The 15,307-nt window shown below is 43.7% G+C and overlaps 1 protein-coding gene across 1 annotated transcript in view; it reads right to left on the bottom strand.

Annotated features, from left to right (window-relative positions):
* Positions 1–15,307, bottom strand: part of LOC139643633 (ADAMTS-like protein 1) — an 80,400-nt gene that overhangs the window by 29,409 nt on the left and 35,684 nt on the right. The window contains 6 exon segments of the mRNA XM_071518842.1: positions 796–953; positions 2,412–2,486; positions 2,758–2,884; positions 4,695–4,931; positions 5,481–5,526; positions 11,462–11,589. Of these exon segments, the coding sequence (XP_071374943.1) occupies positions 796–953; positions 2,412–2,486; positions 2,758–2,884; positions 4,695–4,931; positions 5,481–5,526; positions 11,462–11,589 (771 nt within the window).

Below are 15,307 nucleotides of genomic sequence, written 5' to 3'. Positions count from 1 at the left end.
CATTTACATCATGGAGCTATATTAAAGCAAGCGTGGCAGCCAAAGACATGAAATCATTTGTATCATAACAGACGCATCATTAAGCCAAAAACAACCACCGGTTTTGGAACTAAAAAAGAGTGTGCTTCTATTGTTTTCATTGCATGACATACCGCTTCAAAAACATGAAGCCCCTCCAAGGAGTAAGAGAAACAAGAAATCGTTTGCATTTGATTTTTAAGTGGCGCACACACACATGCCCCCATATCCTTAAACCTAAACACACGGGATCAAATCCCCTTTGAACTCTGCGTGACACGGGGAGTTCACCAAGAGTTCATGGAAACAAGAACCTTATCCGAGGCCGATTTGGCTGGGGCGCTCTATTTTCATGGCTTCACGAAGCAAAAAACTACTGTCTTAACTTTAGCTGAGGAAAAAACACCCAAAATGTCCCCGGTGATGTCATCCGGCATCTATTCAGTAGAGTAAGGCTGTTTGGGATCGATTGCAAAGAACCAAACACTCGCTGACCTCAAGGCTTTATGAACCAGTAGGAGAGCTGTTGCTTTTGGCTACCAGGTGAGGCAGTTGCAGGAGTTGCAAGGAGGACTAACACTATGTAACTTGACATGGTTCAATAATCAAACTCTTGTCTCCTGCAAGGCTGATGCAAAACCTCTAAAATCAAACTTTCAGTATTAGCTTTGGAGGGAAGTTAGGTAAGCCGGCCACATGAGCGCTTTGCCGACCCCGGCAGTCAGCTGTTGATTCGGAGTTACCTGATTTGAATTATGGATTGCTCCTAACTCTTACTTTGACAGTGAAGTCAGCTCCGAGCGGCCCGGTGATTCTCAGCACCTCCTTGTCGGAGAGTTTCTGGTAGTCCAAGGTGGTGTTCTCCAGGTGGTACTGCCCCGATGTGTCCAGGAAGAGTTCACCTTTCAGCCCCTGTAGAGTCTTACTCTCCACATCTAAAGAGGAGACAACGTACATACTGTAGCTAGAGCACACTGGACAAAATCACAAAGCAAGCATAAGTAGGAAATTGAAAGTGGTAATGACGGTCACTGATTGTAATTATGCTAACTGTACAGATTCTCCCAAAAATTACCTCAAACAGTGTAATCCAATAACAAGTGTGCTGATTATGCTGTTTGTGTTACTGATCATTGGCTGAGGCTCTCGCTGGCAGTTCAAACTTGATAAATGAGATCATATTCATTATTTCTTGTCTAAGTTTTTCATATGATCTTTATTGTGTGGGTATTATGCTTAAAGCACAACGAAATGGTAAATTAACGGAGCCGAAGTTAACGATGAAATACTCAATTAATGACCTTTCATTTATCACTGACTCTTTGAAAAATACACTTCAGCTAGATCCAGTTACACAAAGAACACACACTGGCTGTTGTGTTTGGAGGCAAAGACGCTCTCGATTTGGCACTACCGGGAAGCGCTTAGGTCTCCAAGCAGGCCGGCGCTGCAGCGAGCTTTACCACCGTTTGACCTCGCTGCAGTCTTGGCCTGACGGGGCCTCGTCTGATTCCGGCTCGGACGTTTAAACAAAAACAACGGAGAGCACAGGATCAAGCTCTAACCGGCAGCAACCGACAGATGGTTACGATTTAAATGCCCTCGGCGCAGAGAATTGGGGAAATATTTAATGAAAAATCTGTCCATTCAGAAAAAGAAGTATTTTTGGCCGTGCTCAGGAAAAGATCTGCAAACTACCCGTGGAGGAAAGGAAGGATAGGTAGAGACATGGAACATTTGTTATCGATTTGATCCAGGAGGGAGTTTGCTGCCAACACCTTGACATCAATGAGGCTTTGGAATCAGTCTCACTGGAGCCAGAGCAAAATATCTCTTCTGGTTATTCTGCCCTGATCTACTTCTAAGAAATCAGACACCCTTGATAAGAGAGGCAACAATGCAATATATTTGTCGTAAATAAAAAGTTAGTGATAGATTGTTATTTGGGTGAGATTTTTATCAGGAAGGTAGCCAGATTTCAGGTTGTTGGTACAAATTCTTCCTTTCAGCAAGATTTTTCTTTATTGTTCTATTATGCTGTGTACGTTTTAGTGTACTGTAAGTATCTGGGAAAGATTTTGCAATCTATGAACAATTCACAACATTTAAAGATGGTAATTTAGTGCAGCTGGGTGGGTTTAGCAAGTATTATAATATTAATTCTAATGCAAACTTACATGCTGTAAAGTCTGAAAGTATAATGAAAAAGGTAAGGTTTTGGATCACAAGTCATCAAAACACAGTATGATCTACAGTAAAACTCAAAGAGTACATGCAGAATACTCATGATGACTGTGCAGTAATCAGCAATGAAAAGCATTGCCAAACTGACAGACATCAGTCATGGTAAGCTGTTTTGGATGGAAGGGCACCCTGGACCTACCAAGACTTACACAAGTGATCCGGCCCTTTCAGGACGAGACGCACGTGACGACTCCTGTAGGGGACGAGGACAACTGTGTCCTCAGCTTGAGAGAGAGAGAGAGAGAGAGGGAGGGAGAGAGAGAGAGAGGGGGGGGGGGGGTGAGAGAGGGTGAGAGAGGGAGAGAGGGAGAGAGAGAGAGAGCGAGAGAGAGAGAGAGAGAGCATGATGAGGTATGAGTATCCAACCAATATTTTCATTAATACATCAAAAGTATATAGCTATATAATGCAATGTGAAACACAACCCCAGGTTTAAAAATTATATCTTGTAGGAACATGAAACAGATAAAAACTGCCTGAGTAAAGATTCTTTACTTTTTCCAGAGGAATGCTGGGACTTGTAGTGTCCCCGCACCAGTCTGCAGGAAGATCCGTCTCCATTGCACACACCACAGTTGTCCTCCTTTGCCGTGCTCCCCAACTCGTGATCACAGCCTACAATCTAACGAGACACAGGAAAAGCTAGACAATAAAAACCATACCCTGGACCTGCACAGTGACAATTTGAAGGCAATTCTCCAACAATAAAAATTGTTATGGAAATGGATTCAGTTCATCTTTAGATCTTATTAGATTCAGACAGGATTGCAAATGAGAACATTCCCGTTAAGATGTTCTGCAATAGTGCGAAAAGAATGAAGAAATACAAAGATAAGTGGAAAAAATGTCCCGACATGTTCGCATGCAAGAAAGGAGAGGAAGAGCTGGGAAAACTAGTTGTTATGTCGGTTCCTTTAGACCTTTGGAATCCATAAAAAACAGGTTATTGGATAAACTACATTACTTCGACCCATGTAAACGTGTTAATAAAGTAATCAGAGTATTGGTGTGCATGTAAAGGCACTTGTGGAGATAATCCCAATACCCATGTAGTATTCCATATTCTATCATACTGGATCTATTCTTTGTATTTGTCAGATAACATGCAGAATAGCTAACACAAAAAAATTGCAAAACAAAAATACAAAAATAGCTCAAATAATACAAAACTGCAAAAGATTTAAACACACACACACACACACACACACACACACACACACACACACACACACACTATCATCACCAAACACACTTTACCTTGTAGATCTAAAGAATGAGTTACACAACATCCCCTTTGAGCTGACTGTGAGCTTTGCAAAATAACATGTTACTTAGTGTTTTCTATTAAACATTATCTGCAATCATCCACAGTTGATTGATGGACTATTTCGTAAGTTCTGTCGGCAAGACAACGCCAAAACCACAGTGTGATTCTAAGCGGGGTGAGAGAGTGTTTTAAAACCCTCGCGTGTCTCTGCACACACAACGCCTCGGGATGCAATTCCACTCAACCAGGAAAAAATGCATTGTGAACCATTTCCTGGAATGTCAGTCAAAATCCCAAATCTTAGATACTCTTCTCATTCGGTATTCATTCACAAAGCATATGGCTTGGTGTCAGCATAACGCAACTCTGTATGGATGTTGCTGGATTTATTCACTTCTCATTCGGTGCTGCACCACAGTTGGTTCAGTGATTTGACAGCAGATAACAGGTATGTAGTGAATATGTAAATAGGGCAAAGAGGTAAAAAAATATGACCCATGCTGTGTGGCAGGTGTGCAGAGTGCAGTATCTATAGCAGTGAATGGTGTCTTGTTATAGACTGGGATTTGCCTTTGGAATGTTTGGTTATCTAAATGAGATATGAGATACATACAGTATATTCTGTTTTAGGGTGCATTTACCCTTTATAGGCATGTAAGGTCATCACTTGGCAGTAGCAAGTTTTTTCTACACCTTTTAAGGCCCAGACCTTTTGAGTTTAGACCATTTGGTCAAATATGTCTTTCCATTTTGAATTTGCTCCCATCCCCCTGGAACCTTACTGCTTCAGTAAGGAGTTGGGCAGCTGATTGAATCTCATTTGATGGTGTAAGATAGCACAATGGAAGAGTGTATTTTTTTCATATTTTCTCAATAACTATTGGTCCAAATCACATCAATCAAATTTTTTTTGGTTTCTGGGAGGCCTCTCTGGAGAACAAATCAGCATCAACAATCATACAAAAGGTCCAACGCCTGCAGCAGAGAGCTTGAACATGAGAGCATGTAGTAGGTTACTTCCCCATTTTCTCTCCACAATGCTGCGAGTCCACAAGAATGATTTTGGCTTTTGGTGATTTCCAGACTAGGTACTGTACATGGAATAAAAAGAAATAAACACAAGCTCCTTGATGTCAGACTGCGACGCAGCTGTTTGCCCTCCTACCTGGCAGACTCCACTGATGCACATGTCCAAGGACTCGGTGTAACAGCGCGTCCCATCCAGCACCTTGGGCGCCAGTTCCACCACGAGGCCCAAGCCCTTGGCTTTGCACTTGAGGGCGCAGGGGTTGTCCGGGTCGTTGTCCACCGGCAGCCACTCGTGGTACTGGCCCTGGTACCGCACGTCTGCGTGAGCCGAACACTGCTGGGCACGGAAGTCCCCGGCATCTGGGGGGCAGTCCTGAGGGGAACGGAAAACAAAACATTTGAGTTTTTAATCAATGCAAAATACATCACTCAATTGTATATTTGGGTGAGGGAAGAAGGGTGCTATTGCCACATGCAGGTTGGGGTGGGTGGAGTTGTTGTACATACTGGATTGTACATTAATTGAAAATCATTAAAAAAAACATTTGCTCACAAGAAAAATATCAAAATCATTAAAACATCATGTGATATGTGAAAGGTGTTCATTCATTAGCATTAGAATTTGATTGCTATATACAGTACTATATACAGTACTAGTAGAAGTGTCTATTAATGGATTCAATGAAAACAACAATAGAGTTTGACGTTGGCCCCCCGCACATCTCCGTTGCTCACTTTCTCTCACTCAGCAGGATCCCTGATCACAAATATACACTCCTAGACCATAAAACCTGGTCATATTTTTGCAGTTCTACCACACTGAATTCTCCATCACAGTTTGCCATCTCCATTTGTTCCAAGAGAAAACCACTTGAAAGAGCGATTGACGTCCATTACATAAAGATGAGTTTGCTGAACTTACCACATTACTGCATGTGCGATATTTGATATTCTGCCCTTCGCAGGTCCTGGAAAAGAAAGAAAAAAATGGACATGTGGGTGAACCGGCTTTGGGGGTGAATGATAAAACAAACCGCTGCGCGCACCAGTCATCTGCGGTCGGTGCACTGAAGGCAGCTGATGTTTCAACCATCGGCTCCAAATCTCATCATTTTTTGAATTGCTGAGAAACGAATGGCTTTTAAGGAATGGAATCCTGCTGTGATGATGTGGCAAGCCGCAAAACAGGGGCCCATATGTAATGTATGGGGTACAAGACAAACTGTGTTCTGTGGTATGTTCTCAAAGTTTACACAGTCTAATTCACACATTAATTCTCCCATGCATTAATAATTTCATCTCAAACTAGAATTGTCCAGTTCCAAAGGAGTATGATAAGGAACGCAAAAAACTCTGGATAAAGCAGGAAAACAAAGACTTTCCTTTATTTATTGTGACTTGAACTGAAAAACTGAAAAAAGTAAGTTATGTTCTTTTGGAAAAAGAAAACTTGCAGTCCAGGTGAAATCCACTGGAATACACTCTCAGGTGTCATCCAGATCACCTTCAATAAACAAATCCTTGCTTTTTAACCCCAGATACAGTAGTACAGCAAGTACAGGTTACGGTCTCTCCAAGCTGCGTCTGCTGAACAGATTGGAGCAGTGTTGGCTCACAGCTCTCTGGATGACAGTCTGCAGTGTCTCTGCCCAAATTATGGAGCTAACCACTTATTGAAAATTAGGATTCCTTTGTGCTTTGATGCTGAGTGATGATAAACCATAGATGGTGACTATGATAGGCCAATTATCCCAGACCCCAGTGGAAATTAATCAAAGGATACTCTTTTGAGTTTGGTAACTTAAGAGGAATTCCAGTGTCATCGGCCCTTAGCTAATCTGGAATCATGATTGGAGGCAACGGTTGCAGAGTTTGGACTCACGGATGAGCGAGGGCTTAAGGATTTTTACAATATTATTCCAGAGAGCGGAGGGAGTGGATGAGGAGCGCGTGGCATGGCAAGAACATTAGACCCTGTGACGAATCCAGACAGTTCCCACTGCCAAGCCAAACAGAAGGTCATGGGGCCCGAACCCAAACGAGACACTTTCAAAGACTATGAGTTGAGAGACAGGTAGCAAAGATCTGGATCGGTGTGGAAAATCACACTGGGCCAGGCAATATATGATCTAGACCAAAAAAAAAAAGAAGAAGAAAGAGGTCAATGAAAAAAATGAATTTCCCTTTTCATTTCCTCTTGACTTGGGAAGCGACAGAGTGGAGGCCAACCAGGAGAAGGACGGTGACTGGGGATTCATCATGATGATGTCATCGCAGGTTCAGGAAAAACAAACTGAAATTTCAGAATTCCCGGAGCTGACATGAAACTCCCAGAAGTAGATATATAGTACACACACACACACACACACACACACACACACACACACAACTACTATGATCCTGCTCATTATGCCAAATATACATAAAAACTACAAAGACCTTGTTCATTGGCTAAATACACACATACACACACACACACACACACACACACACTGCTGCATATAGTTAAGTTAGCATCTAGCATGCCTACAACCCCATTCTCAGACAAGAAACCATGAGAACTCCCAATGTAATAACGCCATATAATATTGGATATGCATTGAAATGCCTGGCTCATTCACAGTAATGCCCATATACTTGTCATCGACTTGGCTCACTAGATTGAATGTAATTGCCGAATGTAATTGCATGCAGGGCTCCGTAAGCATTGCTATAATATTGATACATTTGAAGTGAATGAGCACTTGGAAATGGGGCCAATTTGGTAATGTATGAAATATGCTCTAGCTGCAGGGTTTTTTGGTTATTTCAGAGAGCGAAGAACACTCAGGCCATCTCAGTGTTCATGTAAAGGGTGAGGAAGATAAGCAGAGGTGAGCAGATAAAGGCACTCCCTCCTTCCTTTGTTTATTCCTTCCTTGCTTTATTGCTTCCTTTCTTTATTTCTTCCTCCCTTTTTACCTCTCATGCATTGTTTGCTCATTTATTTGTTCATTTGTTTGTTCTTTCCTTCCTTCATAATCACAAACATGTTCATACATGCGTCATATGATTCTCAAAATTGCCAGTTTCTTCCTAATCTAAAACCTTTTGAATTCCTAGCAATAGCCTTGGCCCAAAGACACAGTACATCACAAAAGAAAAGGAGCATGAATCCTATGTAACCTGTACACAGTCTTGTTGACTCTGGCAGTGAGTGGGTTCGGTAGAGAAGGGAGAGAAGGTGGTTTTAGCAATGCACAGGCCACGCAGAGGGTGGTCCCCCTACTGTAAAATACGAGACATAAGCACGGTGCCAGACTCAAGTTAATTAGATAATTCACTGCTTTGGAGAAAATTCACTTTTAATTGCCACCAAAACATAGCCTTTTAACACAGCTGTGGCATGCCTTTGGTGAAATTCCAAAACGCCACAGCCATTTAGTGTCACTGCCTGTAATTGCTGCAAATCAATGACCCCACGAATGGTAAAAACATCATTATCAGTAATGAAAAGGTTATAACAACACTTCAGACACGTAACACTTTGCCAACAGTTTATATTCTATTAGTGTGTGATGAGTTCAAAAATCATGATATCTTGATTTTCTATCACTATCTATCCCTAAACACGTCTTTCATGTTTGGATTATTCTCCTCTTGGAAAAATTTCTGACAGAGCAATTCAGATATTTAGCTGAGGCTCTAATTCAGAGCGACTTAATGAGTGAGCAGGTAGGGGTGGCTTGATGGACACAACTTTGGCTGTTGCAGGGTTTGAACCTGCATGGGACCTTCTGGTTACAAGACGGCCCGTCTGACCACTCAAGCTCCCTGCCACTGCCCAGGACTGCTTGTCTTTGTTGGGAGATTTCTAAATCTCTGTAGGCATTTTCCTGCTGTTTTGGGCTGTTTTCCTCTATCTATCTCCACAAAGTAATGTCCCCAGAGATACGTGATTGAATAAGGCATAACTCCAACAATTTCCAACCTGGACCCTATTTTCCCATCATACTGATTGATTCTGACCAACTTCTTGTCAATTGCTTCACTATAGAGCTACTTACATCTTGCAGGGTGCGTGGCTCTCATGCATAGTCCGTGACATTTCTTTTTCTGTCTTCTTTCCTACTTTCCAACTATCTAAATAAAGTGAGATAAAATGAGGAGACTGCCAACTCTTTAAAAGAAAAGTAATGACAAAAAGGAAAGACCAACAACCGTGGAGGACTCTCAGGACCAATTAATATTATCAATTAATCAACCAACTGGCTTGGAGGGAAGTGAAATAACAGTTTAGTCGTTTTGATTTGAGGCCCTGATTTCCATACCTTAGCTGCCAACCATGTGGCCTCATAAATAATAGAACAGTGCTTTCTCTTGCCATCGCACCCAATCCATATGTCCACACTTGTTTCAAACCAGCTATGCTGTTGTTAATATTGGAGCTTGTGATCAAGCAAAGTGTGTTGTACGGGCCGGACTAATGAGGGCCAGGCAACTTGTGTTTAGTCTGTACTTGTGCATGTGCCCTTTTGGGAGGTTGTCCAGCTCATGTGCGTATGTACACTAGCAGTACGTAGAATGTGGCTCCTATGTGTGCGTGTGTTTGTGTGTGTGTGTGTGTGTGTGTGTGTGTGTGTGTGTGTGTGTTTAAAGGTCAGAGAGTTGGAGTAGGGTGGAATTGGTTTGGAGGGTGTTGCAGGCCCGTTTCCAGCCCCTCTCTCCCAGCAGTCACACACACAAGGGGCCTTGTGCTGTGCTCTTTAATGACGCCGTTTGATCTGCCACCCAGGCCAGGCTACCGGTCCCTCATTCCCACGCGATGGTGGGGTGAGGTGGGGTGAGGTGGGATGGAGGGTCCTACCACTTGCTCAAGAACCCCATACATTACTCCAGCTACTGCCAAAGGACACACCAGTTTGTAAACACACCCCCCTAGACTCAAATACACATGAGCGTGTGCGCCCGCACACAAGTGCAGACACACACACACACAGACATACCGCCTGCATCCCACACGGAGCTCAAACCCCAAACACCTCTTAACACGTCAATTGCTTTTACAGCCAGTAGCATTCTGAGGTTTGCCTGACCAAAAGTTCTGGGCAAGCAAAGAGAAATGGCTGTTGTTGATATCATGAAATGAACTCCTCAAGAAGCCGTGGACCACAATGTTTGCAGTGCAGCGCAGGGGGGTCTGGCACTTTGAGCTTGAGGTTTTGACACAAGTGGGGCCTTTTTTTTTTAGACATAATCAAAACTTTGGCTTCTCAGCCTGGTCCCCCAGTGGAGACAGATTCATGGATATGGCATGCAGCGAGCACCTTACGTCCCGGTCACGACCTCAAGTATGATCTGCGCTGTTTTGTCAGTGTGTCTTTGGACAGATGCATTGTTTTATCATCTCACTGAGTGGTCTTGTCACCGTTGGAGCTCCCTCTAAAGCCCCCAGCAGTGAAACAGAAGTGGCCTTTCCAGCAAAGCCCGCTGGGTACCTTGAGCGAGTGAGGGGTACGTTCTGGGAACTGTAAAATGGAGGAATGCAGTGAAGTCACCGTGCAGTTATTTCCCAGTCTATAAATGTGACAACCTTTCTATGGAAAACATACTCTCTCACTCATTCTGTCTCCTTCTTTCTCTCGCTCCTCAAATCCATTTGTAATTGGCCACTTTGCCCAGTACACTTGGCCTCCGAGCTTTAATCTTGAAGCCTACTGTGTTAGTTTGAAGGCTGTCCAACCGGGTGACTCTGGCATGAGGATGAAAGGATTGAGAGGTCCAAAGTGCAAGTTCGAGTTTGTCCCAAGATCTAAGCCAAGATGATGAGCAGTGGGAATCCGACCAATGTAGGCTCATTGCTTGCAGAGCCCCAGATCTATCTTGCAAAGGAGATATTTAGAGTGACATGTACTTTGGCAAAGGACATTGATTGTTATGCTCTGATCTGTGAAGAAACATGCCTGGGTGATTATTGATAATCAAATCCCTGCTGTCAATGATGAATTTGGGATTGAAGCACAGATGGCCGTCTAGACCATTTATAGGGGCGGGATGGGCAAGTGATCTCAGCTGACCCCTTAAGGCCATTTAACAGTCGTATAAAATGTATTTTGAGCACTTCCATTATAGCCCCTGGGAATGGGGCTAGCGGCGAGATTTACTCACGCTATTAGGGACTCTGTCTGGGTCTATTTGGCAGGATCGCGGTGAGCAAGAGAGAGAGAGAGAGAGACCCCCTCCTCCTCCTCTCCCCTGAATCTCAAACCATAATATGGCACTTTAATGGAAACCAGTCCAAACCCAGTCAGAACTTTGCTGTTTGAGAGAGGAGATTACCTCGGATTGTGTTTGAGCACACGCTTACAAATTGTCCATGGGATGTTTCCATTTATCTATAGGGCAATGAGGTTCTAACTTGTAATTACACACATTCAATTTATATCCTCTCCGCCTGTGATGTATGCATCTCTTAAAGACAGAGACTTATTACGGAGCAATATTCTCTGAGTACTGTACTCATAAATGTCAATGTTTTTTATGTCCTTGGTTCTCATACTAGAGGTATGATTCCTATGCAATTTTGGCAAGTCGGGGGAAGACTACTGAATATTCAACCAGTAAAAGCAAAGTGGTGTGGTTACTGTATAAGCATGTTTGAGAACGGGCTGGAGGGGTCAAGAAAAGTAAGAGGTGGTGGTAAATAAAGGTGAGGACTTTGTAATATATCATGAAGAACACTATTCTTATCATGCGACATAGTATAATTGAAAACAAAAACATGAAAACTGAATAATATGGGACCTCATAAAGAGAAAAGACAAACTGAGATTTAAAAAGTGTGGAAAAAGTAGGAGAAAATTAGGGTGAGTATTGGAGGAGAAGAAGCAAAAGAGGGATGCGTGGCTGAGAAGAGAGCCTTACTTGGAACTGAGGCATCGTCGGAGGGAGTAGGAGGCTCCTCCTCCACAGGTACGGGAGCACTCGCTCCACGAGCCCCAGGCGTCCCACAGCGTGTCCCGGTCCTCCTCAGATCGAGCCGTCCGCGAGCTCTGCACACCAGGAGAAAAGACACGACTTGAGGAAGAGTGCAGAGTTTATATCTAGCATGGAAGGCCTTGAGCTGTTCCCAGTGCCCATTTTCACTGTCAACACCTTATCCATTTTCCAGCTCTTTAACTTTGAGAGCAGGAGGCCAAAGCAGTTCAGATAAAAAGCACTTGGCATGGAAACCAATACCATCTTCATGCCAGATTGTCTGTCTTGATGATTCCTGCCAGCACACTGCCAGGACCCAATCAAACATTTAATATGATAAAAGTAAGTTATATAAGTTAAAATGATCTGTAATGCCACCTAGTGCATGCATTTTGATTTTGTTCTCATGCTGAATATTCCTCAGCCATACGAGTTGTGGCTTCCACCTAAAAATCTAGATTCAGTCATCAAACTGTTTAATCAAAATCTCTATAACGGCACACAAAAGAGCCAGCACTGCCGGTAGAGAGCCTAAACTAAAACCCAGGAGCTGTTGAAAACGAAAATGGAGTGCATGTGGCAGGATGAGATAGACGGCAATGGGAAGTAATCAAAAGCTCTCAACTTTTGCCCCTTGCATATTTCAGTCAAATGTCTGAATCATCCTTTACACTGTGAAATGTTAGTCCTCTCTTAACAAGCTCCAGTCCTCACTTGTGTGCCTCTCTCTCTCTCTCTTATAATTGCATCGTGCTGCATTTGGCAGAAGGAGGATATTACTGTGGGATCCAAGATCAATATTATGAGAAGATGAATTTTGCGCCTGCAAGGACAATGTGCATCTCAGATGTACCGTGACAGCCAAATAATGAAGATCCCCTCCACCCCTCTATCTCACTCTTTTAACTCTCTCTCTCTCTCTCTCTCTCTCTCCTTTCCTCTTACTCTCCCTCTCAAGGCCATTTGCGTTTTCAGAGAAGACTTCACACTGTTGGACTGGCTCACCTTGCTCTGAGGCAGGTGTTTATTTGTACGGTGTCAAATGATTGGCATTGTCATGTGATGTGGATCATCTACGGCTGTGTATGAGTTATGTTTCTTTCTCTTGGCTCTGCTCAACAACCTAGCTCTTCTCAATGCCCTTTGCAGAACCACATGAGTGAAATTACAGAACTACCTCGTCTGAATATCAGGCCCAAACAATTAAAGCTAAGGGGAAAAGAAATTACTTAGCAGTTGTTATCTAGAACAAGGTCAGCTAAGCTTGGTAGAGGTATGCTTCTAAAAATCTGCCAATGAGATTGAGGCCAGTGAAAAACCGGTTCTGTACCTGCTGAATAGAACTATAGTAGAGCATGAAAACCTGAAAAATGAAAAAGACTTAGTGGTATTGTAACTCAGGGGATTGGAACTAACAATGTGGCAAATCATCTACCTCCTATGGCAGCAGGAATGTGGCTCAATAGACTGGAGATCTGAGCGCATTCAATGAAATAATCAGCCATTCACTGGAGGTTTTAAGGCCATGAAAAGGAAAAGATGGATACAAAAGAAAAATTATCATTCCCCACAATCAAGTCAAGCACATAGGCCGTCTTTATGGGGGTGAGTGTACCATGCAGGGATATTTTCAGATGGCAGAAATAACTGGACCGCAGCTATTGTTCGCTGTAGAAAGCCTCCCACCATGGGACCTTTAAATCACCAGGCGGCAGCACTTTGTACATATTTCTTTTTTCTCCTGGCAATCAACAGTTTGTCGTGGAACTACGCTTGTGCATCCAGCAGAGTTTTTGCCAGTGACTTAAAAAAATCACAAGGCCTTCAGATTAGAAATGAAATGTAAGCCACATCACCACCACTTGCCCTGAACAGGCTGAATAGGGCCTCAATTGAACTTTATGTCTAACACCTGCTCTGAAAAAGCCTTGTGCCCAGTGAACTGACAAATAGTTTACACCGAAGCTCCGGCTCCTTCCTTTTGAAATACACAACACAGCCTTGAGATTCAGAGAGAAAAGAGAAAAACTCAGGGTACCGAGTCACTTGGACCTCTTTGGCCCCGTTCCCAGTGGCATGGCATTTTGCTTAGTTTACAATGACAAATGGATCTTGGAGAGGAAAGGAGATACAAGGTAATAATACGGCTCTGATTATTTTCTTTGGGCCACAGTAGCAAAAACACCCCTGCTGTATACTGTGGAGTGGGGTGGTGGGGGTGGAGAGGGTGCAAGGGTTCAGATTATTAAGAGTGGGGACTGATATAAATGGCTGTCAGTGCCGATGACGCCTGAGGAACAGCAGAGGGGAACGGCAAGACCTAAACACGGCCAACAGAGCGTGCAGCGAAACATATCTGCAACGGCGCTACTTTCCGCACGGGCCAACTATCTCGATGCTTGGATCCACAGCAAATAAACACAGGCTGCGCTCTGGGCAGCCGCTTAGCACACCGCCGTAATTCTCCTTTGAAAAGCAATCAGTGAATTTTGCACTCAATTACTGGCGGGAGCTGTGTTGCGAAGCCAAGAGAGCCAGAGGCATATCAAGCTGAGAGAAGGCTGGTGAGGAAAGAGGAGGGAAAATAGATGGAGGGATGGAGGGACGGAGATGAGGAGTAATAGGTTGCTTGGCTGACTGCGCTGCTATTGTTCTCAATAAAAGGCAGAGGAACACGAGGCTCCGCTAATCGGACGGTCGTCCCGCTGGGGTTTGGATACAATAATCAAAAGGCTCAGATAACCACTTGGAGGCTTCCTGACCCTCCATCACTACATGTCCCTCCTCTCCCTCTCTGATCCCTCCTGGGTGGTGTTTGCGCTGGCCAGCTTCACAGAGTGAGCAGGCGCTCTTTCTGACCGGGATCCACCCCACACTTGACTCACAGCGACACCTCGGACCCTGTCGAGACTCCAGGTGACACATTCCTTGACAGTGCCATTCAAAATGAAATCTCCACCTTCGGCTGATGTTTAGCCTCAACATGAAATTGTTGAAATGTTCTGTATTCCTAAATGAAAGCTAATTATCTCATCACAAGACACCTCGTACAGCATGTATATTTAGACATATTAGCTCTCCTAATCTCCTTTCCCTTGTCTCCACTATGAGAAAAACAGAGTAAACACATATGATTGCATATGCTTCCTTGCTATCATCCATCCCATGTTTTCATATCAGATGAAGAGGAAATGAGCCGACGATAAAAGACCACTGAGCTCCACATTATATTTATTCTGATGGACAGGCGCTATTTAAGTCACCTGTCAGCAGCTGAGACTAAGGACATATTCCTTGAAGATGGAAAACTCCTCGACAGGGGAAAGAAACCCGACTCCGGTGCCTCCTTTTGCAGACTATGTCAATATACATACGATGGCCTTTTCAGTTGGCAAGACATATGATCTTTGCACATCTGTTGAATCCCTTGTCCTCTGCTCCGCGCCGCACAGCACTGTACTCACCTTCATGCCACAAGGCGGTCACTGTAATGTGACAGGGAGACCCAACCTCAGAGAAAACAACTCGCTGACCCGCGCCTGCACGACAAGTCTCCTTTTATGACTTACATCAAAAACACTGAGGAGGCATGACGACTCTCGGTACGAGTAAATAAGACGACTCGCGTCACTTTAACTGCCTTGTTAAAGCTACTGCTGAGAGGACGCCAGGATCTGGAGAGTGCATTCCAACTGTATAGAGTCACATAATCATAAAACACATGCAAGCACTTCTGCACAATAAAAAATCTATTAGACCACATCATGATATATTTTCTGAATGCGCTACTTG

Source organism: Centroberyx affinis, unplaced genomic scaffold, assembly GCF_046629955.1.
Source record: "Centroberyx affinis isolate AG114_WGS23_722 - 3 ecotype Tasmania unplaced genomic scaffold, CSIRO-AGI_Caff_v1 ptg000637l_1, whole genome shotgun sequence".
NCBI classification, from domain to species: Eukaryota; Metazoa; Chordata; class Actinopteri; order Beryciformes; family Berycidae; genus Centroberyx; species Centroberyx affinis.
Note: the sequence above shows the minus strand (reverse complement) of the source record. Positions and strands in the feature narration are given on the sequence as shown.